Here is a 27,645-nt window from a genome sequence, read left to right as displayed (position 1 = left end):
TGTGTGGGTCTGGGGATGGAACCCAGGGGCATTTGACCTCCAAGCTACATCCCCTGCTCTATGTTTTTATTCTTTATTTTGAAACGGGGTCTCACTAAGTCATAGAGGGCCTCACTAAGTAGCTGAGGCTGCCCAAGAACCATGATACTCTGGTCTCAGCCTCCTGAATGCTGGGATTACCATGCCCAGCTATAAGGTATATTTCTATGATTTGTTCCTCCTCTATTTTAAATGGTTTAGAAAATATATTATAAGTTAAAATGAAGATAAATGAAGTGACTCTTAAGTTGACTATGTTCACATTTTACTTTAAAAATAATGTCATTAATTTGGCACTACTGCATGCCTATAATTCCAATACTTGGGAGACTCAGACACGAGATCACAGGTTTGAGGTCAACCTCAGCAATTTAGTGAGGCATTCAGAAATTTAACAAGAATCTGTTTCAAAAAACAAAATAAAAAAGGGCTGGGGGTGTAGCCCAGAGGTAGAATGTCAATAGTAGTAATAATAATTTCATGAATAATTTAAGACAAATATCCCATTAGTTAAGATAAATAAGATGAGTTTTTTTTAACCACACTAAAAAGTGTGACTTGCATTTCTGTCTTTTTCCAGAGTGCATAGTTATGATTTTTTAATTTACTTATTTTTTTTTTTATGGTACTGGGGATTGAACCCAGGGGCATTCTACCTCTGAGATACACCCAAGCCCTTTAATTTTTTATATTGAAATAGGGTCTTCCTAAGTAGCTGAAGGTGATAATTTGAGATGCGGGCCTTGTACCTTCAACCCTACTGTCTCAGCCTCTCAAAAGCTAACAGCACAGGTATGCTTTTTATAACTCCCAAAACAATGATGTCTTGTTTGAAGTGGTTAAAGGTCACCTGTGAATAAAGGTAGAAAGCGCACCTCTCCCCCAGTCATGTTCTAGGTGTGCCAAGCTGGGGGAGGGGCACGAAGCCGAGGAGCAGGGCTCTTGTTTTCTTTTCAGAAGGCCGCAGTGTAGCGGTCAGTACCTGTGAGTGGGGTTTCCCAGTTTTTTCTGATCAGTTTTTCCAGTAGCTCTACCACATTCATCCAGACATGATCGAATACTTCTGCGGCCACCGCGTCTTTGATACAGTCATGAGGAGAAATGGGAGGAAGCCCACGTCTTAGCCACTTCCGGCCGGGACGAGCTGGGTTTTGTTCAAGATGTTCATCTCCTCTAAGGATGAAAACCCATTCTAATCACTAAAAGTATCTGTGGATAAAGTTAAGATAACTTTTTTCTTTCTTTCTCTCTTTCTCTCTCTCTCTCTTCATCATGCATGCATATGCATACACTGATACATATGTTAACAAACATAATATTACTTTTTAAATAGCACTTTGTGATTTTTTTTTAACATAGATACTCTTTGCCAATTATCCCTCAATAAAGCTGGGGAAAACAAACAAACCAAAAAGAAAAAAAGAAAAGAAAATTTTGGGGGGTTTTGTTTGCTTTTATTTTTTCCTAGTTTCTGTTTCATTTATTTTGGCTCCAATATTTGTAATTACTTTCGTTTACTAACTTTAGGCTTAGTTTGATCTTTTCCTGTTTTTTTTTTTCTGGTATAAAGTTATTTTGCTTATTTGAGCCCTTTTTTCTTTATTATAAAGTGAGCATTTATTGCTAAAAACTTCCCTCTTAGAACTACTTATATTGTATCATAAGTTTTGTTATACTGTATTTCCATTTGTTTTGAAATTATTTTTCATTTCTCCCTTTATTTCTTTTTTCGGCCCATCAGTGGTTTAGGGGAATGCTGTTTAACCTTGACATACTAGTGAGTTTTCCAGTTTTGCTTCTGTTATTGACTTCTATATTCATACCCCTGTAGTCAGCAGAGATGCTTACTATGATATCAATCTTCTTAAATTTGTTAACATTTATTTTAATAGGTGATTATTTTTAATATATTAATTTTCATTCATGAGGCAAAATTTTGTCCAACAACATCTGTAGCTTTTGCTCAAAAGCAAAATGTTCATGCAGTGCAGCCTGGAATGTCCGCTTTGCCCTTCTGGGCAGCCAGGTATAGAGAACCTGGAGGCCCTGAGCATGAGGCCCATTGGGAGCCTTGTCCATTCATTAGCACCTTGTTTTCTAACTCTAACACACTGTTAAGAAGAAAGGGAAGCACTGTGCTACCATATATATTTTCTGTTAGGAATCTTAAAACGTTAGGAAATATATTACTCTCAAAAGAAGATAAATATTCTGAAAGGGTAAAAAAAGTAAATGAGCATATAGTAAAAAAAAGTCAACTAAATTAACTTCACACTATTAATTCAATGCCAAATAAATTTCACTTACTCCTCTTTTTTGTCAAAAGCGAAATACTCTTCAATCTTTCCATCCACATCATACACCTCTTCTTCCAGAGATGAACATACTGTTAGGTCCGCAGTCCCTGTGCCTTCAGGGCCTGGGAGGCCAGGGGCTGAGAGCGCCTCTGGTACAATTTGAGAACCAGAGATGCACAACCTATGGAAGCAAACAGATTCTAGGTGGGGTTTCCTAGACACTAAGAATGTGATGGTTGTATGATCACGGTGGAGCTTTAATTATCCATAATGTACAGAAACTCAGCTTCAAAAATTATTAAATATTACATTAGATAAAATTCATATCCTTAAAAACATTTTAACAGGCATTATTAAAATTTTTAACCTTCTTAAAAGCCTAAATTATTATACATGTCTGTCTACTCTTGTGTAATAACAGGATGTCCCAACACAGTTTCCAATAGGTGTGAATGACATAAAAAGACTTAGCAGAATCTATTTGTGAGCAAAAGAAAACAGGATAGAGCTTTATTTCTTCTGCTGCTATTACCTTAAGGCTTAGGCTCCATTACAATAAGGCCGTTTTGGGTTTTGCATCTAACCCACTTTTCATAGTGCCTTTGGGTCAAAGGTTGATGTTAACTCTGTGTGCATGCATTCATATACTATATATAGGTTAAACACACACACACACACACACACACACACACACACACACACACAGAGGCATAGACATTCATCATAAATTTAGGATCAGAAGCACATTTTGAAAACATGCTCTGAAACCTGAATTTGCACATTTGGTAGGGCCAAGGCTCATGGATGAGTTAAAAATAAAAAAGGATAACTAAAATACATCAAAAAGCATCTAAAATGCTTTTTGAAAGTAACATATGTGAACGTACTGTCTGATGTTGCCACCGCACTCAAGAATAGCAGGTAAGGGGTTGTGGCTGGCAGCACTGGGCAGACTGCTCTGGAAATGTCGGAACCCTTCATCAGTCGGCAGGATGAGCTGTCTTCCTAATACTCTGCAAAGAAAAGGCACTAAGAAGCTACTGATATCTTTGAACAGACCAGGGAAAATGTCCTATAATTTTTTTTTAAGTAGAATAAAGCCAGACTTGGTGGCACACACTTGTAATCCCAACATTTGGGAGACTGAGACTAGAAGATCACGGTTTTTGGACAGCCTCAACTACTTAGTGAGGCCCTTTGCAACTCAGTGAGACCCTGTTTCAAAAATAGATTAAAAAAATAGTGCTGGGGTGTAGCTCAGAAGTATAATGCCCCTGGGTTCCATCCCCAGTACTGTAAAAAAAAAAAAGTACAATACAATCATGATTTTGAAGATACAGGGATGACACAACGTGATATCAGTGCACAAGAAGCATCTTTGTGGCAGAGAAAAAGCTCAGGCTTTGAGAGAGTGGGAGAGTCTATGCTGACCATGGACTTAAAGTCTGAGGCAAAAGGCTCTGGCTCCCTCAGCCACTGGTTTTATTTGCCTATTGTTTTTCAGATGCAAAATATAATTGTAGTAACCTTGCAGCACTGATGTGGCTTAGAGATAATTGTATGTCAGACTCAGATATCTAAGGCAATGCAGGGCAGTGAAATTTTATAAATGTTAAGTAATATAAATCAAACAGATTAAAGCATATAGCCATATATACTTGCTTTTGAACCCTGGGATCTTTTCTTTTCTTCTTTTTTTTTTTAACCTCCCCTTCTTAACGCTTATCTTAGCATTGTATGAGAATGGAATGGTGCTGGGATCAAGTCTAAGCTCCTGACTTTGGTACAAGCACCATCCCCAGGAAAGCTGGCATTTACAGTTAACATCTAATGTACACATTATACCCTTTAAGGCAATGACTTAGGACTTAGATTGAAAAGAAAAAAATTAAAAACCCTACATAGGTTTTTTTTTAAGTCACCTAGTCAAGCTAACCAGATAATTCACGCACGTTTATATGAATGTCCTAATTTGTTCTTCCCAAATATAATAGGAGGTACGTGAGATGGACTGGATTCCCATAAGTAGGTTGGCTAAGTGACAGGAAGCATAGCGTCCTTTCAGGCCAACCTGAATTCTCCCTCTTTGCTCTGAAAAATAATAAATGAATAAAGGACCCTCCCCAGATCAGGAATGGTGAGAGATGGAAAGGTTTATCTATCTAGCCATTCAGCATATAATCACTCTGCCCACCTGCTCCTCTCCTGTGGTTCTCAGTGATGACAGACAGCTGTTGCGCATATATAGTGAACTTTATGTAAAGGGCAAAGATCATGTCTAATGCACTTGTTATGTAAGGCATGAACATATGGACTTGTTGTATAATGTCTTTCTAAGAATAAGCTAGTTGCGCTTTTCACAAATTAAGAGACACTTAGGTATTGACATATCCAAACGTTTCCTTGGGCACCATAACAAAAGATACGATTTGTCCATAAAGGAATGTGGTCCAGATATACATTTTGACTGGGAAAATGCATGCAGTTCAGTAAAAATTTATTGATTATCTAAACCCAAATCAGGAGTGGGTAGTTAAAATGCCCATGGTAGAGGACTTCTCTGATGGATATGCCTACCTCAGGTGGAGGGATCTCCTTGCCCACTCGCCACATTCGGCCTGTAGATTCTGGGTCTGAGGGCTGACTTTCCCTTCAAATAACATCTCTTCCACCTCCCAAAATAACTGCTGCACTTTCTGTGCATTGACTTTGTCAAATTCCTGAAAAAAAAGAAAACACAACAATACACATTTAGCCACAACACTAAGGCTTATAGAAATAAGGGCCTTGCAATCAATGATACTTAGAAAAAATTAAAAATCCATTTTATAGGAGGGAGTCAACAAGAAAAAGAGAATCTGAGCTTTGCAGTCATATGTGCCAGCATTCCATTTTTACATTTCTGACCAGTTATATCTCACTCCAAGCCTTGGATTCCTTAACTATTAAATAGAGGCAAATTCTACCACATGAGTTATGAAACTTATTTGAGAATATTACATAGACACAGATAAAGACATAGGTGTTGGTACACTTCTTGACAAAGAGAGTAACACTCATGTGCAGACCTACACATACGTATAACCGTGTGTACATGTATATAGGTGCACACACGCACATAGACATTATGCCTTTCATATATTTGAGCCTGATGTGCTTAAGCACACCTGTGAAATACAAGCTATTTTTTTCTGATGATGTTACCACATTAAAAGTAATTATTATTGTAGAAAGAAACATTAGCCTTATTTTAATCAATAAAGAAGAAAAGTAAAAAAAAATTAGATATTCTAAGAGATGTAATTATTATAGTGAGACGAGAATATTTTTTTTTTAGGGGGGTAGAGTCTGGCTTTAACAGATTCTTGCACTGTAGCTGCAGTGAACTGTAGATGAGAGAACCTTTCAGCCTTGGAGATGGTCTCTACTGGAAGATATTTGTCCTATGAGCCAATAAGGAGAACATGAACGTTACTAACATAAACATGACTATAATCAGGAGAAGTGACTGCACAGGAAGCCTTTAGGGCAAGAGTTCCAGCTGTTTTTCTTTCAGGAGTATATAATTCTAGAATCAAATGCACAATTTAAAGCAACCAAGTGCATATTGAATTGTACAAGCCTGACTCAAATGATCGTTTTGAATTGATTTTCCTAGATTGGTATTTATTATTTTATGTCTTAGTTCTCCTCTCAAATCGATAACCAATTTGATTTCCAGATTACAGGGAAGCTGTATTAGTTCTTTTAAAATGCAAATACTAGAATAAAACTCATGTTAATTTGACTCCTAGGAGGGGACGAGGATTAGAAGATGAATGTATAATTATTTAGTTTAGAATATTGGGGGAGGGGGGTTTCTAAACATGGAGATATTTCAGTTTTTAACTTTCCAAAATTATTCTCTTATTTGAGTTCCTAACTTTCAGGATTTTGTCCTGAATTTCCAGCCATAAAAATTACATATATATCAATAGGGGCAAGATGGGGTGTGGAAAAAACAAAATATTCAATAGCTAACAATCTGGGCTATGAGATTATGAGTGGTTTTTATTTTTCTATTTTGGTATTTTAGTAGTTTTACATGTAACAAGTAAATAAACATATATGTATGGATATAATAGCTAATGCTTTTATAAGTGGTTAAAAAAAAAGATTCTTTGAACCGAAGAAAGCAGTTCTTCAAATAAATTGTAATCACAGGATTATGTGAAATAATCTGAGACATACGTCATCTCTCCAAGAATAAACTGAGCTCCTTTCTGTAGAGAAGCCAGTGGTAGAACTCTGTGTTGATGACCCAGACCATGAATTGTGGGCTCTCGTGGGAGTGCGGCTTCCACTGGATGAAAACGACGACACAGATTCACTGCAGAACGAACATAAGCAACAGAAAGAACATTTATCAGGAAGAAGTTATATTGTAAGTAGAGAAATGCCTGGCTTGACTTCTCTGTGCTTATTTCCTTTTTCCTTTTTCTTCCATTAAATATATTTTTTAATTTCACAGTACACTATTTTTTTTTTTTTTGCAGTACTGGGGATGAAACCCAAGGGCATTCTACCTCTGAGCTACACCCCTAACCCTATTTTTAATCTTTATTTTAAAAAAAGGTCTCATTAAGTTGAAGAGGACCTCACTAAATAGCTGAGGCTGGCCAAGAACCTGCAATACTCCTGTTTCAGCCTTACAAGTACTAGGATTACAAGCATGTACCAACACACCCCGCTACAGTACACTAATTAATTTTTTTTTTTGCAATGTACCATTTCTGCTAGGTTGGTTAAAAATAAAACTATATTTGACAGAAGTTCATGGTGGCTGATCACTGACTTTGTTTCCCACGTCTGTTATGAGAACTTTCTGATTTTGTAACAAGCAGCATTTAACAGGTTAATTCTTACCTGGCATATTTATCAATGGCTTTCTGCACATTTCTTGTAAACTGTGTAGGTAAAGGATCTTTGCTTTTCACAGCAAAGCTGTGCTTTCTAGAACCCTTTGACAGTCCTCTTCTGAAAAATAAAATAAGATAATGTTGTAATAATATTCTCAATTTAGTAATATTGTTTTATTTATTAAAACTTATAAATAAATTTTCTTTTGTATAAGATTGATCCTCTCCAATGTTGCCCTAAACACACACATATGTGTACACATACCCACATCCTTAAGAAAATAAGGTCTAGGACCTTGCCATTTTAATTTTTCTTAGTATCAAGGTTGCCAATAATACACATATATCCTTATGTTAACTGGAACAATAAGAACTTTTGGTGATCAGCACTCCAGAAAAACAAATCATTGATCCCATATCAATTCTTAAATATATCCAATTCTTCTCAATCACTTGGAAGCCCCACGAACATCGAAGTCACTTTAGTATTAGTGTTTGGAGTGTGTTCTGAGTTTTAGAGAGTTTGAAAAACATTAACGCTTAATGGAGAACTGAAGCAGAAGAGAAAGCTGGTTTAAAAAAACAACAACTATTAAACCTAGCTGAGTAGCACAGCTTGTGTTAATCATTAAAATACCCTTTCGGTGAACTTCTTCAAACATTTACTCCCTTCCAGTCAAATTATCTTCCTGATATTTAATAATAAACTATTTCTAATCTCATAATAAAAATTGTATCTTTCTATGCAGATGAAATACATAGCAACCTAAGGCAGAGGGAAAAGAGGGTCTTTTCAAACTAAGAAGAAAAGTATTTTCAAGTTATTCACATTATACCACACCCTTGTTAAAAACCAGCAGTCCCGCTCACGTGACAGCTACGCTGAGTGGAAGGTGTCGAGGGTGCTGGGCAGAGACTTTCTGTACCATGAATGCTTACAGCAGTCTAATCCCACCCCACTTCTGCATCTCTTCTCTGCTCTTCCCTTCTCTTGTCATGCGTGACTTCTTGAACTTCAGAGTTCAGTGTAATAGCATTCAAATTCGACAAAACAAAGCAGAAGAAACTGGGTAAAGAGGAATTCAAGCCCATAGCTCAATGATGCCAATGGTCACCAAGAAGAAAACAAGAAGCTGGGACCAGGATGCAGATTACTGACCCGCAGTCTCTCCAGGAGCCCCAAGTGACCAGCGTTGTGAATTCCAAACAGAGCCTATAATACGCCTTTCCTTTTTCATATTATGTTTTGGTCCTCAGGCTGCTCTGTGCTCCAACCAAACATTGAACTGCCCATTGAACATGTCCATAATCCCCTGTAAACCACGAATTCTTGGCAAATTACTAATTCCAGTATCTTCTATTCAGTCTAGAAATGTACAAACTTAGAAGATGCACAATTTTAAAACTGAATGTATTAAGATTATGTAACACAGAACATGAATAAGTGACAATTTTATTGTAGTTCCTTTATTGTTTAAAGTCTAGAAATAATATTATTTATCAGCGGATTTATTTTGGGGACAGGGTCTGGATTTTAGGGGTGGACTGTAGTGCAACCACTGGGCAGTACTGCATTGATGTGCTGGTTGGTGTGCTGAGTCCCAACCTCCACCCCAGCTGTCAGAGAAATAATTTAATTATTTCACTTTACTTTCTCAGGTTGCTTCCTGAGAGCCCCCTCACCTCTGCCCTGTAGAAATTCCAAGCTTAAGTAATAATCCGATCTCAGCTTTCAAAATGTTGTGCCTCCAAACCGAGCTTGGTGGCCCACACTTGTAATCCCAGCGCTTGGGAGGCTGAGACAGGAGGATAGCACAGCTTCAAAACGAGCCTCAGCTATTTACTTACTAAGTAGCTCTCAGCAACTTAGTGAGACCCTGTTTCCAAATAAAATATAAAATAGGTCTGGGAGTAGAACCCGGAGGTGGAAAAGTCCCTGGGTTCCACCCTTAGTAACACACACACACACACACACACACACACACACACACACACACACACACACACAGTTGTGCCTCCATACCAAAGGATGATCTGGAATGCACAGTCTCTGAATATGTTCAAATGCAGGATGGTTTTCTAGACTGTGGACAAACACAGGCGAGACGGTGACTATCCAACCTACACACTTGCATCACCCTGACTTATGAAGGAAGCAAACAGGGCCCTGGGGACTGAGGAAGTCCCCGAGGATGCGGTGACTGCGTTCCAGCAAGTGCACAACCTCGCTTGGGAAGGCCCGTTGACGTCAGAGCACCGAGATTTCATGAATGGACGCAGGAAAACACTCCAGATGGATTCCGGATTTGCCAGCAGGAAAAAATCACGCACTTTGCACAGAAATAGGACGCGAGAGTGCCTCCATTCCACTCTCCTCCCAGCTCGCACTTACCCGATCACGATCAGCCCCAGGTCTGGGCTCGGGTCCCCCGGGCCGGCTCCCGCGCCCCGCGGCCTGGGCGCCGTGGACCCCGGCGGGGCCCCGTGCAGGCAGCGGGCGGCCACGCGCCCCCGCGGGGCCCGGGCTCCCCGGCCGCCCAGCCCTGCGCCCCGCGACCCAGCCCAGCGCGCGGCCGGGCGGCGCCCGACACCCCCAGCCTGCAGGGGCGCCCGCGGCCGGGTCCGCGCAGCCCCTGGGGCGGCGGCTGGGGGCGCGGCGCTCGGCCCTCCAGCCCCCGGGCCCGGTCAGATGCTGCGGGTCCCCCCTCGGTGCAGTAGCGCGGTTCTCCCGGATCCGGGCGGGGGTCCAGCCGCGCCCCCTCCCGATCCTGGCCGGCAGTCCCGCCCTCTGCCGGCCTGCAGCCCTCCCCAGGACCAGACCTCCGGAAGGGCACGCCAGGCCCCTTCTCCCCGGCTTTGGCCAGATGGCATTGCCGAGACCAGGACGTGGGCCGCGGAGCACTCAGTCTCCTGCCGAGGCCGCCGCCCTCCCTGGGCCTCCGGCGCGTCGGGTTCTTTCTGGGCAGGAGGGTGTTCCCTGCCTGGCTTCTTCAAAATCGAATTTGTTAGTAAGAGAAAGGAAGAGAACTACAGAAGGATTTCATTGACTCCCTCTCCCCATCAAAGGACTCCTAGATAGGAGTGGGTGGGCAAGTGAGGTTTAAAAAATGAAGCTACAAACTCTGCAATTCCGGTACTAGGGAGGCTGAGTGGAGGATTGCAAGTTCAAGGCCAGTCTCAGCCGCCTAGCGAGGCCCTCTGCAACTCAGTGAGACCCTGTTTAAAAAAAAAAAAAAAAAATAGGGCTGGAGGTAGAACGTCCTTGGGTTCCCTCCCTAGCACTGCAAATGATGATGATGATGATGATGATGATGATGATGATGATGATGATGATGATAATAATAAATAACTTAAATAGGAGTTGTAACTCATCCCCTTCCGGCCCCCCAAAAGCCCTGAATCTAGTATATGCACGATTCATTGTCAATTACCAGGAGTTTCAAACTTACTTGTGGTCACCAGAGAAAGATTGAGCGATACGTGGATTGAACTCAGGGGCATTCTGCCTCTGAGCTACATACACACCCAGGCCTTTTTAAGTTTTGTTTGGAAACGGGATCTTCAGTTGCTAAGGCTATTTTCGAGCCTGTGGTCCTCCTGACTCAGCCTCCCAAGTACTGGGATTATAGGCGTGCACCACCACACCTTGCTCACCAAGGATTAAGATGCTCATGTTCTGCTGTCTCTTCATCTGCATTGTTCACGCGACCCTGTAAGTGTTCTGCAGATGCAACAGCACCCTTGATGCGTGCTTTACCAAAGTGTGCTTGTTTCAATTCTGAAGTCACACAGCTATAGCAGGACCAGATTCACTGGACTTTATAATGTAAGACTGAGAAATTACCCAGCCACCGCCTTCATAAACCAAAAAGAAATAGGACTGAGAAAGCTGAGGAAAAAGGCAATTTCAAAGCCAAGTATTAAAGTGAGGCACACACATGCCCTTCCCCACTGAAACATTTTTAATAATTGCAATGAATAATGTGGATGCAGGTAGAGTCCCTGTCCTGTCCTGCTTGAGAATCTAAGATTCTCCTTGAGAATCTAAGGCCATTTGTTTCAACAGGTACAGGAACATGGGGTGGGGGTCAACCTAGGTATTGAAATTTATAAGGATATTATTATTATTATTATTATTATTATTATTATTATTATTGGCACTGAAGTTCCTGGAAGCCCTTCTACCCCCGGGCTACACTCCCAGACCTATTTTGTATTTTTTTTTTTATTTGGAAACAGAGTCTCTTAAGCCAGCGAGGCTGACTCCGAACCAGCGCGATCCTCCTGTCTCCGCCTCCCAAGCTCGGGGATTACAAGCGTGCACCACCACGCCGGGCTAAGGACATTATTTTTAAATGACTCCAGGAAATTAAAGTAAGCTAGGTAGGATAATAAATTAAAACAAATTTTTATCGGTGCATTGTAGTCATACATCTTAATAGAGTACAAGATGGTAGTGACATACATGCACACATCACTCATTTAGCCCTTCCCCAATTCCCTCCCCCTTCCGTCGTCCGCCTTCCTTCGCCCCTCCCCCTTCTCATGTTTGGCTTAGATATTGACTTTGATGTTTGTGAATGTACAGCATGTACATTAGGGAATTTCCCTCTTCCCCCTCCCATCACCCCGAGTTAGGTCGCCTTATTTGCTCATCTCCTTCTTGGTCTAAGTTCCTTGTATAACCCTTTTTCTCCCTAGCTTCTGCATATTAGGGAGAGTATCCATCCGGGTTTTTTTTTTTTTTTTTTTTTTTGTGGTACTGGGGTTCCTGGAAGCCCTTCTACTTCCGGGCTACACTCCCAGACCTATTTTATATTTTTATTTGGAAACAGGGTCTCTTAAGCCAGCGAGGCTGGCTTCGGACCTGCGCCATCCTCATGTCTCCGCCTCCCAAGCGTGGGGATTACACGCGTGCGCCACCACGCCCGACAGTATCCATTTTTTTACTTTTTGTAACTGACTAATTTCACTTAGCATAATGTTCTCCAATTCCATCCATTTTCCCCAAAATTATATAATTTTGTAGACCAGAATTTTTTAAATGAACGATTTCTAGGAACAATCTAGCATTGATTCTCAAAGTCTGTGATATTGTGAATCATGGGATGGGGCGCTAGTAGCCTTGGATGCAATTGGGAAACCTTGACTCAAAACAAATGGGGATCTGAGTACATTTTAAAATTTGTTTCTGTAAAGGGGGTCTCAAGTCAATAAACTAGGGAATTTATTCAAGATATAACTAAATGTGGTACTGACTTTGAAACTGAAATATTTTATGCAATATCTCCTGAGAACCACTAGAGGGCACCATTTTCCTTCTTTTGTCACTTTATTACCTTGCCTAGAAGTTAAAAGCATGTATATATTTCTTTAAAGAGTTAGAGCCTGACTTGGTGGCACATGCTTGTAAAATCAGCATTCGGGAGGCTGAGACCAGAGGGTACTGGTTCGCGGACAGCCTCAGCTACTTAGCCTCTGCAACACAATGCCCCTGGGTTCCATCCCCAGTACTGCAAAAAAAAAAAAAGATTTAGGATTAGACTTGGGTCCCTGAAACAGGAGGGTTGCAGGTTTGCCACCAGCCTCAGCTACTTAGTGAGGCCCTCTGCAACTGTTTCAAAATAAAGATTAAAAATTAGGGCTGGGAGCGGGGCATGGTGGCAAACGCTTGTAATCCCAGCATTCGGGAGGCTGAGACCAGAGGATAGTGGTTCCGGGACGGCTTCAGCTACTTAGTAAGGCCCTCTGCAACTCAGTGAGACCCGGTTTCAAAATAAAGAATAAAAAAAAATAGGGCAGGGGGTGTAGCTTGGAGGTCAAATCCACCTGGGTCCCATCCCCAGACCCCCCCCCCAAAAAAAAAAAAGTTAAGGCTGGGGACATAGCCTGGAGGTAGAATGCTCCCTGAGTTCAATCCCCATTAACACACACACACACACACACACACACACACACACACACACACACACACATACACACACACACACACACACACACACACCACATTTAGGATTCGTTGAATTTTCATTCCACATTAGATGATGAACCCTGTTTAAACTGGAAATCACCATTTCAGTGGACACTGTATGGCACGCATAACCCACAAATAGAAATTATGTTTGTAAGCTTATCTAAAAATTACATAGTGCTAGAGGTGTACTGTGGAGGTAGAATTCTCCTGTATTCAATCCCCAGTACCAAAATTTAAAAAAAGGAAAAAAAATCTTTTGCAATACTAAGTGGTCTGACTAGGCATTTCTCCAGATGATCTACAAGGCCAATAAGCACATGGAGAGATGCTTAATATCGTTAGCCCTCAGGAGATGTAGGTCCAAGCACAATGAGATACCGCTTCATACACACTAGGATGGATGTAACCAAAGGGACAGTCAACAAGTGTCTCGGGTTTGAAGGATATTGGAACTTCATTCACTGCTGGGGAATATGTATAATGATACAGCCACATAAGGAAATAGCAGCAGCACCCCAAAACATTAAATATAAATTTGCCAAACAGCCCAACAATCAGCAGAAAGTGAAAAAAGGGAGAAATAATTCAAAAATAAATTTGTAAGTATATTTCACCAGTCTCACAATATAAACAGCTATCCAAACATATTCTATGAAAATGAATATATTTGTTTTCCCAAACGATACCATCAAGATGGCCAAATTTTTCTAAAAATGTTTTTTGTTGTTTGATTTTTTCCTTTTAAATAGAATGACTTTGTAGTAATTGCCAGGACATTGACTGCAAGTGACTGTTTCATTTTTTGTAAGTAAAATAATAAAATGCAAACTGACCCTCATTCTTCTCTGGTTCACTAATTGTCATTTGACCTACTTGCTAACATTTATCTATACCCCCCAAATCAGTACTGAAGTGTGCTCATGGCCAATTGTAAAAACAGGCAGAATGATGGAAAATTTGAACAACTGAGGCATGGGCACCCAGCTGGGATCAAACAAGGTCACTGCCTCCTCCTGTCAGCTCTCTGACTGCAAACCAGCAGGTGCTCCAAGGGGTCTACTCGGTGACAAGTTTTCTGAATTTTTGTGCTTTTTCCTGGCAAGCTCACTATTTTCGGTGGTCCCCAGGTATTGTGCTAGAATGCTCTTTCAATGTCCTAAGCACAGGAAGGTTGTGCTGAGCCTTATGAAAGAAACACAAGTTAGATAGATTTAATCCAGGCATCACTTAGAGCGCTATTATTGGTCGTGAGCTTAATGTCAAGAAAGCAACCATCCATACTAAACAATGCATCGTTAGACAGAAATAAACATTGGACAAAATTATGTATTAATCAGTAGAGAAAAGTACTGAGATGAGAGGCTCATGGGAACCCAATTCTGTATTTCTCCTGAGGAATGATGGTTGTTTTTGTTTCAGATAAGGCCCTGTAATTGCTTCTAGGCCTTTTGGCTAAGATCAAGTGTGGTATCAGATAAGGCCCTTTAAATAAACTTATAAGGAATCATCCAAAATCACTCTGACTCACACTGTTTACATGATCTAGAGTAAACTTTACTCATTATAACACTAAATTTTTCACCCAGAGGCCTTCATGTCTACTTTCACTTTTTCTTTTCCTTTCTTTCTTTCTTTCTTTCTTTCTTTCTTTCTTTCTTTCTTTTTTTTTTTTTTTTGGTGGTACTGGGGACTGGAACCCCTTCTACCTCTGGGCTACACTCCCAGACCTATTTTTTTAATATTTTATTTGGAAACAGGGTCTCTTTTTTTATTTGGAAACAGGGTCTCCTAAGCCAGCGAGGCTGGCTTCGAACCTATGTGATCCTCCTGTCTCTGCCTCTCAAGCGCGGGGATTATAAGTGTTTGTTTGTTTGTTTGTGGTACTGGGGATGGAAGCCAGGGACATTCTAACCCTGAGCTACACCCCCAGACCTATTTTTTATTCTTTTTTTTTGAAACAGGGTCTCACTGAGTCATCAAGGGCCTGGCTAAGTAACTGAGGCTGGAGTATCCTCCAGTTTCCGCCTCCCGAATGTGCGATTACAAGCAAGCGCCACCACGCCCGGCAACTTTTTCTTTTTAATATGCTATGTATAAGCACATTCCAACTGAGCACCCTCTTGATGATCCTGTCTCTACAAGTGATACCAAGTGAGTTTCCATGATGAGAGCCCTCTGCTTTCTTTGTTGGGGACTCACTGATTTGAGAGTATCCCCAGCACTATCCTGGATGGCTGCAAGTAATAAACCTTTTTTCACGCCCTACCTCCTGGTCCTGCTTGTGGGCTTTGCACTCACTAAGAAGGAACCACTGCGTCTGGTTACATCATGAGATGCTACTGATGACAGCCACGTCTCAACCTCAAAGATTATATGAAAAATGGTGGTCTTTCTTTACTCCTTCTGCAAGTTTTTAGGGGAGCATCATTCTGGACCTAGAACAGAAACTGCATTGTACGTGAAGCATGCCCATGCCTGTGTGCGCTGAGCACTGGGACATGCAGAGGACAAGTCGCTCTTGTTCCTCAGGGGGCACAAGGCCACAGCAAGAGAGCACAGTTGTTCTGAGAGGGTTTGGCTCCCCAAGTTCCCCTTCAGCCGAGACCCAGGGCATGGAGAGGAGGAACTCAGTGTTCTTTCAGTGCCTCCTTTTGGCCATGGCCAGCCCTGGTTTCTCTTAAGTACCTTGCATTGCAGCAGAATCAGGCAGTTCTGTTTTATGTTAGAAAGGATGTCCTTCAGCCAGCGTCCCCACCCAAAGATAGAAATTTTGTCTTGATGGCAACAGCACCTTGGAAGAGACTGCCTGGCTGAGTCCCAGTTCCTTTCGCTGACCTGCGCTGAGAAGCTGTGGGCCTCCTTTCCCTGGGCTGTAAGATAAAGGCTTTGAGAAGTGATCCATTCCTTCCCTGGTTGATCACAGGCCTGTCATGTGCTCGGGCTACATCACAAGGCTATATCTGACAGGATTTCTGAGCTCCAGTAGTTTTGGGGGTGGGCAACGTGTGGGAAGGAATGGGAACGATCGAATTATAAAACAGAACAGGTGTCATCTTGGCCAGCAGCAGCAGCTTGGCATTGTGGAAAAAAAAATCCAAATTCTTGCCCCAGAACTGCTGAAACAGAAACTCTACATTGAAATCCAACAACTTTTAATAAGCACTCAGGGCACTTGAGTCCCTGTTAAAATTTGAGATCAGCCGGGCCTGGTGGCACACACTTGTCGTTCCAGTAGGAAGGCTGAGACAGGGGGAGCGCAGGTCCAAGGGCAGCATCAGCAAGTAGTGAGACTCTCGTCAACCTAACGAGACCCTGTTTCAAAATGAAAATAAAATAGCGATGAGAGTGTTGGAGGTAAAATGCTCCTAGGTTTAATCTCCAATACCACACATACAAAAAAAGAGAACCAATGGATTTGATTGTGATCTGACAAGTAACAACGAGTGTAAACACAAGACAGTGAGCACTGGCCCCTAGTCTGTGCTTCTATTTTACTTTAGACTTACTGCTAAGGACACAATGTGTTCTATCTACCAGGCCTAGTATTCTGAAACTGTATGTTTGGGATATTCTAATAAAGGTTTGGAAGTTAAGTAAAAGATTTATGAAGACCTTATACTGTAGTGTCTCATAGATATAAGCAATGATACAGGTAAAACAGTTGATTCTCGTTATTCCCAATGGTGATTTTGTTGTTATTATTGGTTTGTTTTGTTTTTCGGTGCTGAGGATTGAACCCATGGGCATTCTGTCTCTGGGATACACCCCAGTTCTATTTTATTTATTTGTTAATTTTTTATTTTAAGGTTTCACTGAGTTGTTGAGGTCTTCACTGAGGACCTGAGGCTGGCCATGAATCTGTGAGCCTCCCATCTCAGCCTCCCACGTACTGGAATTACAAGCGTGCGGCACCACCACACCTGGCTTGTGATGTTTTATAAAGTCATTGCAAACAAAACTGAAGAAACATTAAAAGGGACAGCAGTTCTGTCAGACCTCCTACAAGCATAGCTGATTGTCCCCAAAAGTATCTGCCTAGCTGCTCACAAGGACAGGGTTTAGCTGAGTTGTAATCATGACGTACTTCTAATACAACATAAAAAGATAGGACCCTTACTTTGTACTTATTAGAGTGGCTATTTAAACAAACAAACAAACAAACAAACAAACAAATAAAAAAAGAAGAATGAAAACAAGTGTTGGCAAAATTTCAGAGAAATCAAACCCCTTGTGCTTTACCATGGAGAATGCAAAGTGGTCTAGCTACCATGGAAAACCAGTTTGGCAGCTCTTCAAAAAGTTAAGCACAGAATTATCATATGATCTAGCAATGTCACTTTTGGGTACATATCCAAAAAATTGAAAAGAGCAGTGTTCATAGCAGCACTATTCACAACAGCTAAATGAGGGAAAATATTCAAATATTCATCAAGGGATTAATGGGCATACAAAATGTATTCTGCACACAATGGAATATTAATAATAATTCATATCTAAAAAAGAGTAAGAGTTGGATTCATGCTGCGATAGGACAAACCTTAAAACCATAATGCTAAGTGATATAAGGCAGATATAAAAGGGCAAATATTGTTTGGCTACACTTAAAGGAGGTATCTGGAATAGAGAAATTTGTTGATACAGAAAACAGTGGTGGTCACTGGGGCTGGAGATAGGAGAGATGGGGAGTTGGTAATGCGTGTAGAGTTTCTGGCATGAGGAAAAAGTTCTGGAGATGAACAATGATGATGGCTTTGCAGCAATGGGAATGTTCTTAATGTCACTGAATTGTACACTTAGAAATGGCTAAAATGCTAAATTTTATGGTATGTATGGTTACTACAATTTTTAAAAATATCACCTTCCCGCTTTCAGAATAATATTCAGTGTCTCGGAAGGAATCCGAGCATGCTCCACTGCGCATGCCTCACTCTTTACTGATGGCTGCGCAGCGGGCCGGGGATGTCTTCATTCACATTTCTTAAGCAAGTGTCAAGTGTATCCTGGCTCTGAGTAACTACAAAGCCGCTGAGGAACGCAGCACCCAGAGCTCTTTGTTCCTCAATGGATTCTTGATAAAATGCTGTCTTACCCGTGTTTTAACATGATAGGAAATACTGTGTGGGAAAACAAAGGCCTTAACAATGCTATGCAGAAAAGAGATCGATAATAGTCTTTGCATCTTAATAACTTTTAGGAATTAATCTAGTATATTTTTCTTTTATATTGGCTTAAAATAATTTATTATTTAAAAAGTCTGATTACATCTAAATAATCTACCACAATGAAAATAAAGTTGAAGTTATAAACAATAAGAAAACACTGTGTAATAACTGGTGACATGTTTTTCTTTGTAGTGAAAAGTAAAACAATAGTGAGTCTTTGAATCAGTAGCATCTTAGATTAAGAAAAATTGTGCAATTTATGATTTTGAACACGTGTTTTTCAACACAGATCACTTAATTTGTGGAAATAAATAAGAAATCTTCTAAGATTTGCCCTTTTTAAATTAGCAAAAATTGAAATATAATGCTGTATCTGGATAATTACTCAAATGATTAAGATTATTATCAAGTCTCCGAGGTGAAGATGATCTTTTTTTTTTTTTTTTTTTTGGTGGAACTGGGGTTCCTGGAAGCCCTTCTACCTCCGGGCTACACTCCCAGACCTATTTCATACTTTTTTATATTTGGAAACAGGGTCTCTTAAGCTAGCGAGGCTGGCTTTGAACCTCCGTGATCCTCCTGTCTCCACCTCCCAAGCCCGATGATCTTTTTATCTGTGGTCTTTTAAGCCTTAATCTGGAAATATTTAAGTTTTTTACTTCAAAAGTTTTATGGAGATAATAAATAAAGGCAGAACAGAAACTAAATTCAATTCAAAACCAAATTCTAAAGCACTTTATTTCTAGCACTAAATTACAATTACCAGGGCCAGCTGGCCTTACAAAGCTTGCTTGGGCTAATTCACAATCTTTATGTATATGGCTCTCTGAATTAGCTGAAGTTCTTATTTAATACAGTAATTTATAAATCTTTCATTTTTTTGTTACTGATTATATATTATCCTGTTAGCAAAGAGATCTTTATATCTCAAGGCATGAATCACATCCTAAGTTTTTTCTCATGTTTCATTGTTTTACCTTTTTTTATTAATTCTACAATGTACTTGAAACCGCTGTGTATGTATGTGCACACATACACAGTATCACATAGATAATTAAGTTTATTTTCATCTTGAAGGATACGCACGGTTAAGTCGAAATCATTTATTGAAAAGACCATTCTGTTAGCTCCGGCTGCTATCGCAAAACATCACATACCAAGTAGCTTAAAAATAGACTTTTATTGGGTTCCACCCCCAGTTCTACAAAAACAAAACAAAACAACAAACCTTTATTTCTCATAGCTCTGGAGCCAAGACCAAGATGCCAGTTGATTAGATTCTTGGTGAGGAAGGGCCTTCATCTTGGCTTGAAAGGTCCTAAACTAAGCCCAATTACTTCCCAAAGGCCCCCGTTCAAAATACAAAAATATTGGGGGTTAGAAATTTAACATAAAAATTTTGGTAGAGACAGACAACCAGCCCATAGGAACCATCTCTTCTTCAATATCTGCAATGCCATTTTTAATTTTTTGTTTTGTTTTGTAAAGTGGGTTTTTCACTATTGTACAAGTTTATATCTGGGTTAATAAAAGGGTCTCCTCCCTATGTTTTGTGATTCCTATATTTTTCTATTTGATCTCAGCTGCTACAGTTAGATAAACAGCATAAGAACATATTCCCCCCCTGCATCTGTAGAGAAAACCTTAGCAGCAGATGTGACCTGTTCCAGGTTTAAAATATGTCAAATAGACATATCTTTATATAGTTTTATTATATGTTATTAATGCTTATAAATTTAGAAGTTTTATATCCTCTTATGGATTGACCCTTTTATGTTCATGAAATGACCCTGTGATTTCTAATGTTTTTATTAAATAATACTTGATCTGATATTATAAAGGCTATACCAGCTTTATTTTATTTAGAATATTCACATCTACAAGCACTTTGCCCACACATTGATTTTTAAACATTTCCATGTTCTTATATTGAAATGGTGTCCTTGGTAAACAATATATAGTTGGTGCTTGCAACTTAAATTCATAGAGGATTACATTTGCTTCTTATAGCAGACTGAGCTGGGGACCCTGACAATCCCAGGCCACCTTAATCCAATCAAGAGCTGAGGAGATTTGAAACTGGGTTTCAGTCTCTGCAGAGCTGGTTTATTTCCAGTTCACTTTAACTTCTGGGGGCATTTTAAAAATTTTTATTCAGCCTTTCTAGTTTCTCTCAGCTGGCTGTTGATCTAAAACAATCTGGTCTATCATTTTTAGAAGTAGAATTGAGTAAATTTTTATAGTGAAATGTGTGTGATGTTAATAATCATTATACTTCCAAGGAAATCTTTACTTGATTTAATGCAAGAATTATCCATTACTTCTTTATGTTTGGAAAAGTAGATTTGGTATTCTGCTTCATGGTCACTGTGGGGCAAAAACAGTTTTCTAACAGGAACAGCAAATATATGAACCAGAAGTATATTGAACACACACACACACACACACACACACACACACACACACACACCAGCTAAACTCAGAGTGTATTAACCAAATGAACAACAACTGAAATACACTAAGTAGTAAAGATAAACATTCTAATCTTAAATAAACTGAATTTAATATTGACCTTGAACTGACAAATATTATGAGCTCTGGAGTAGAAGAGACATATTTCCATTAAGCACAGATTGTAATAAAGATAAAAAATACATGTTATTTATTATAAGAATGAAAAAAAGTATTGTGTGCTAAGGTGTTCTATAGAATGTTCTGTTGTTCTATGTTTGGTTTTTCTTTTTCCAACTTTTGGCTAAATAGATCTTGGAGACAAAAAATATTGCAATGTAGTCATCCAGAGTAGAATTTCTTCTCACCCATATATAATCTAAAACCATGTTCCTTAACTCTGCTATCAGTTGAGAGGTGTGATTCTTCAAACATAGGACTAATTTTACCAGTGATTTGCATTATGAAATAGACTATTTTCAGGCCATCCCTTTCACTCACAGCCATTTACTCTTGCTGTGTGGAGAGTAAGGATGTAAGTACGGTAATTGTAACTGCTCAGTGAAACCACATCCTCTGGTGGGAGTTGTAGAAGGAAGAAACAAACCAGCAATCAAACATTGAAAACCACTAGGCAGAGACCTGGTACTGGGTGATTCCTGGGTGCAGGCTCCCAAATGTCTATTTTGAATGTTCATACAACAGAACCATATTCAGTAACCCCAATGGTTTTTGTGAAAACATCCTTTAGTTTCAATCTGCCTGACATATCCAGGATGGCTCTGGAAGTCAACATACGTCTTATTAGCAGCAGTGTGTTGCTAAGCCAACTCTCTGGAAGAAACAAAAGCCCTGACATGAGGTGTTTGCAGACCTGTAGGCGTCCATGCTCCCTCCCATGGCTGATCTCACACTACCACTGTGAGGCCACTAAGTGTGGGGTGGGAAAGAGAGACATCATCGGCTGCTGTTAGGTAGTACAATCAACCCCAGCTGTATTGTTGCCTGTCCTAAGGATTACAGTTAGCAACTGTGGTCAACTTTTGTAATTGACACACAGAACAACTTTACCACAATAAAATTCCACTCTATTCCTCAACAAACCTTGATAATAAAGTAAAAAATTAGCTCAAACCCCAAAGAGAATAGAAATATAAGGGACTTTAAATAAACATGGAGAGATCTACAGAGTAGTAGAAGGGGATTGGCGGAGGGATTTCGGGAGGGAAAGAGGCAGGGATGGCTAAAGAAGGAAACAATTCAAATACTACTATGACAATATGTGAAGATATGCCTGCCAATTTCTCCAACAAGTGAAGGGAGGGAGGAGGGAGAAGAGGGGCAGGATGTGGAGGAGAATACACCAAGAGCTGTCTGTGTGCCTGTGTGTTTCTGTCACAATGACTCTCAATATGGTGTATAATTTCAATGCAATAATAAAACTTTTGAAAGGTCATACATTACCCAAATATAAAGAGCAAGCCTTTCTTAATCCCCCCTGTATTAGTAGAGTTTCCCAAGAAAATGGAGCAAACTGGATATATATGTAAACAAATAGCAAGAGGTTTATAATGGGAATCCACTTGAGCAATTATGGAGGCTGGGATTGAGTCTCACAACCTGCCATATTCAAGCTGGAGAACCAAGAAAGCCAGTAGTATAATTCAGTTTTGGAACCAGGGAAGGCCTGGAACCAGGGAAGTTGATTATGTAACTTGATGGTGTAAATCCCAGTCTAGATTCAATGGCCTGAGAATTCAGAAGTGGGATGTGGGATGCTGCTGGTGTAAGTCTTAGAGTATGAGGGCCAAGATCCAGGTACCCCAGTATCTGAGGGCAGAAGAGATGGATGCCCCTGCTCCAGAAGTAACGGCATGAGCCCTTACTCTGCATTTTCTCTCTCCTATCCAGGCCCTCAATGGATGGATCACTTCACACACTGGTAAGAGCAGATCTTCTTAGTCCACCAATCTCTTCCAAAAATATTCTCTCAGACACATCCAGAAATAATGTTTTTTTCAGCTATCCGAACATCTTTTAGCTCATTCACATTGATGAATATGACTGGCAAAATTAATCATCAGACCTCCAGATGGCAGAATGCTGGGAGAGTGGATAAACCATACCCGTCCAGCAAGAGAAGGGGAACTTGAGAAGATGTTAGTTTGGAGAAAAATGTGGGTCAGTTTATTCTTTTTGGTGACAAGCAGTGAGCCTTACTCCAGTACACTTAGCGATAAGTAATAGGATAAGTAGTAGGATAAGTAATAGTGATAAGTAACAGTTATGGTGATGAAAAGATTTCATTATGTGGGGATTACTGAAATAGAAAAACAAGAATTTGGGTCCCACAGGGAAATGCTAGCCAAAAAGGAGGAACAGAAATGGCAGGCTTTTGAGAACTGAATTTTTTGGAGGTTTTTGTTGTTGTTGCTTTTGTTTTTTGGTACTGGGGGTTGAACCCAGGGACATTCTACCTCTGAATTAAATCCCCATCCCTTTTGTTGTTGTTTTGAAACAAAGTCTTGCTAAGTTGCTGAAGGTCTCACTAAGTTGCTGAAGCGGTCCTTAAACCTGCGATCCTCCTGTCTCAGCCTCCTAAATACTAGGATTACAGGTGTGTACCACATCACCTGGCTCTGGAATTTTGATGGCATGACAGTCATTCATCCTCTCTGGCAATAAGGCATCATCTCACCCTTCTTTCAGCATCAGTTTGTGGAAGACAGCGAAGGAGCCATGGTTATTAAGATGACTGAGACCTTTGTTATTGCTTCTTCAGCATCTCATCCTCCATCTCATATTTTGTTCTGCCCTCATCTTTCAAGTTTTTGGTTATTATGGTCAACTTACCTTGTGGACTCTGTTCTTCACCTTCTTTCAAAGTGTCCTTCAGCTACAACTATTAACAATAATATTCACAATCATTTCCTAACATTTATTAAGTTCCTATATCTCAGTCAAGCACTCTACTACGCAAATTTCATTTACACTTGACAACAGCACTACAACAGGGATGCCTGCTGACTCTCACCTTCCATGAACATTCTCATGAGAAGCATACTCATTATACTTATATCCCATCTTGGCAGTTTCCCACTTCCTGGCCAGATAATAGAATGACTGCCTTCTTCAGTTCCCATGTTGGCTCTGATCTGCTAAACGAAAAGAGCCTCCTTGCTCTGTGTTTGAGAAACATCCTGGGCTGCATCCTTCTGCAGAGACCATGGTCCAGAGAGCCTCAGAAGGGGATGCAGGTAAGGAGGTTATCCTAACGACTATCTCTTTCAGTGAGAAGGACACAGTTCAAGATGGGAGGTGACAGACACATCACAAAACAGCAAGTTGAGGGCCTGAAATGCCATTATTATTTATAGAAAAAAGTATTGAAAGAAAATGAAAGGTTTGTGAAAGGCCACCAGCAAAGATCTGCAATTGTTACTGACCTCTGTTCCCCAGGACCTCTCACCAGGTTGTGTTGTATGGAAATTTGAAAATGCTGAAAACTAACCCACCCTCTGCCTCAAGTGTGGAAGAATACACTTGAGTTCAGTTTCCTACTCAAAAAATTATTATTTAGATGTATCTTAGGATTTGATCATAATTCTGTTTTTATTATTGATAGTGGGGATAGAACCCAGGGGGGTATTCTATGTCTGAACTATATCCCCAGCCTTAATTTTTTTTTTTTAAATTTTGAAACAGGATCTCTTCCTAAGTTGATGAAAGCCTTCTCGAGTTACTAAGGCTGGTCTTGAAACTGTGATCCTCTTGTCACAGCCTCCCAAGTACTATAACTATAGGAGTGCACCACTATACACAGCTCATAATTCTGTCCTTTTTGGGAAATGGATGGCCCAGATAACAAAGTGATTATTCACCACCAAGTATCTCATTGTGTGAGTATTATTCCCTTCTCCTATGGTAAGAGATTGCATGTTTTCACAATAGAATTTTTGCCTAACAGTTTTAGCTATTGTCATGCTTTGCATAAAAAGATGGCTTAAGTTTTATAACATATATGTCATAAACATTTTCTATCACATAATTCTTTGAAACCATTGTGTTGACTGACTGGTACTATGAAGGAGTTTTGTAGATGCTTAAAGTACAAGAGTCTGGGATCAGAGATGAAAGGCTATTACTTATGCCAGTAGCCAGAGTGTCAGAATCTGTGTATTCCCTGGACCTCAGTGCCCACGTGGGTATTTGGTGCAATGGACTAGGCTATGAAACAAACCCCAAAAAGCAAAAAACAAAACGGGAAACAAACACTGAGAGTGGGCAGCCAGCCTTCTGTAGCGGCCTGCAGCCAGCCTCGATTTTATCCCCCATCTTTTAAGGGTGTTCATTTAAAACACAACCCTGAGAAATGGCCCCAATAAAGAACCAGCAAAAATATACAAGAGTGTGAAAGGCCATGGGGAGCTGCCTCTCCACATTATTAGCCAAGCCCCTCTTCATTAACCCATTAACCCAGCCCTCAGGGTACAGACATGATGATCACTGCGGCAGGCCACATAAACTAACAACCATACTTAGCCAAAAATAAGACTCATGTATTCTTTCACAGATAAGATAATAGATAATAGAGTCTTCATTTTAAAACTTATTCTGGTTCTTTGTGCTGATACTAAACTACACGGGGATGAGCAGACTTTGACTGCAGAGGTGTGGACGATGAGCACAGGATCTTTTCTTTCTTCTTTCTCGCACCATTCCTATTCCCTGTTCACAAAATTAAAAAATACTCACTTCTCTTGCTCTAGGACCCATCATGATTTCCACTTCCCCTTTCTTCCCCCAATAATTGTTTCTTCTCTGAAACTTGAAATTCTACAAAAGGAATCCACCAATACCAATTTTTTTTTTAAAGAAGGATAGAGATATGGTATTTGGAACATTAAATTTTAGGAAACAACCTAAAAAAGGAAAGAATTTATTCATGACCATCTATCGTGTCCCTAAGGCTCTGACCAGCAGAGCCTAGGGAAGGAACAAACGAACGCCGACTCTGTTGATGAAGCTACTTCCTCTTTTAATGCTCCTTCTCAATAATAATAATGCTGCTGCTGCTGCTGCTGCTGCTGCTTCTGGTGCCAATGCGCACAGCAGGCAAATATATATCAGTCTCATAACCCCTCCCTCATCACTCCACCAACCCCAAGCTTCCCACAGCTAGGGCATGCGCATTTCTAACCCTCTCATAGGCGGGCTGGTGGTAGCATGAGGCGCTGCGTCACTGATCATCCATAGGGCACCTGATAGGGCTCACTGCGCAGGCTTAGGGCACCGCCAGCCTCGTGAGCCTCGTGACTTGGCTGCAAGCCTAGGTGCCATCTTGAGTCCACACTGGCAACAAGCCTGGGTGCCATCTCGGTCCAGCCAAGTGGGCCCCGACAACCATCTAGTTCATTATTTAAATGTTCATCATCTAAAAATTTAGATTATTGCCAGCAGTGGTGGTTCATGCTTGTAATCCCAGCATTCGGTAGGCTGTGACCAGACCTGGAGGCAGTTTGCTGACATCCTTAGCTATTTAGTGAGGCCCTCTGCAACTCAGTGAGAGCCTGTTTCTTTTCTTTTCTTGTTTTTTTTTTTTTTTTTTTTTTTTTGCGGGTCTGGAGATGGAACCCAGAGGCATTTGATCTCTGAGCTATACCCCCTGTCCTATTTTTTATTCTTTATTTTGAAACAGGATCTCACTAAGTTGCGCAGGGCCTCACTAAGTAGCCGAGGCTGTCTGCGAACCGCAATCCTCTGGTCTCAGCCTCCCGAATGCTGGGATTATAAGTGTGCGCCACCACGCCTAACTGAGATCCTGTTTCAAAATAAAGAATAAAAATAGGCCTGGGGGTGTAGCTCGGAGATAGAATGCCCCTGGGTTTTCATCCCCAGTACTGAAAAAAAATTATTTCTTATTTATGAAATTTCTGATACAAATAAAAGATTAAACATTTCTATTGAGAAGTGTTTAATTTCTATTTATTTAATAATTATGTAAAATAGTCTTTCTAACGTTTTCCTATAGCACCTTTAAGCACAGAGAAGAGTTGAAAATTTTGTACAAATATCAATTATACCTATCACTTAGACTTAACTGTGGTTAACATTTTGCCACATTTCATTTATTGACATGTATTTTATTTTAAATTATTTGAAAGAAAGTTTAAAATGTCATTCTACATGTAGCTACTTCAAAATTCACTTTCTAAAAGAGCATTTAAAATCTAATTGTCTCTACTGTCTTTTACAACTATATTTTTAAACTAGAATTCTGTCTGAACATTTTAAACTGTTTATAGGTCTTCTTAGTTTATTTTAATCTAAAAAAAACCCCACTTCTTTCACATTTGCCGTAAGTCCTTAATCCTGTGGACAATTTAAAAGAGAGGAAGTCAGTTATCTTGAAGAATATTCTATGTTCTGAATTCATTTTATAGTTTCTTTACCAAAGTATTTTTTCTTTTTAGATTCCTTCTTTACATCTTTTTAAAAGGCAATACACATTTCATCAAACAATTTCTCCATTCATATGGAGACCTATTTGGATCAGTGAGAATTTAATAAAAGGAAGAAGTAGCTGGGCATGGTGGCGCACACTTGTAATCCCAGTGCTTGGGAGGCTGAGACAGGAGGATGGGACAGGTTCAAAGCCAGCCTCAGCTACTTACTGAGGCTCTCAGCAACTTAGTGAGACCCTGTTTCCAAGTAAAATATAAAATAGGTCTGGGAGTATAGCCTGGAGGTAGAAAAGCTCCTGGGTTCCACCCCCAGTACCACCAAAATAATAATAATAATAATAATAATAATAATAATAATAA

General features: G+C 40.1%; 1 protein-coding gene across 1 annotated transcript in view; it reads right to left on the bottom strand.

The window, feature by feature from the left end:
• The window catches only part of FAM149A (family with sequence similarity 149 member A), a gene marked incomplete at its 3' end in the record, with an annotated part of 49,633 nt that overhangs the window by 11,297 nt on the left and 10,691 nt on the right, over positions 1-27,645 (bottom strand). Inside the window, exons 2-7 of the mRNA XM_080710800.1 lie at positions 7,242-7,352; positions 6,567-6,705; positions 4,914-5,056; positions 3,224-3,349; positions 2,347-2,517; positions 1,022-1,212 (exon numbers count right to left, since the gene is read on the bottom strand). Of these exons, the coding sequence (XP_080566926.1) occupies positions 1,022-1,212; positions 2,347-2,517; positions 3,224-3,349; positions 4,914-4,999 (574 nt within the window). The 5' untranslated portion in view covers positions 5,000-5,056; positions 6,567-6,705; positions 7,242-7,352. The remainder of the gene's footprint in view (positions 1-1,021; positions 1,213-2,346; positions 2,518-3,223; positions 3,350-4,913; positions 5,057-6,566; positions 6,706-7,241; positions 7,353-27,645) is intronic.

Source organism: Muscardinus avellanarius, assembly GCF_963383645.1.
Source record: "Muscardinus avellanarius genome assembly, chromosome: 14".
NCBI lineage: Eukaryota > Metazoa > Chordata > Mammalia > Rodentia > Gliridae > Muscardinus > Muscardinus avellanarius.
The sequence above is the reverse complement of the archived record's forward strand: the minus strand, read 5'-3'. Positions and strand labels throughout refer to the sequence as shown.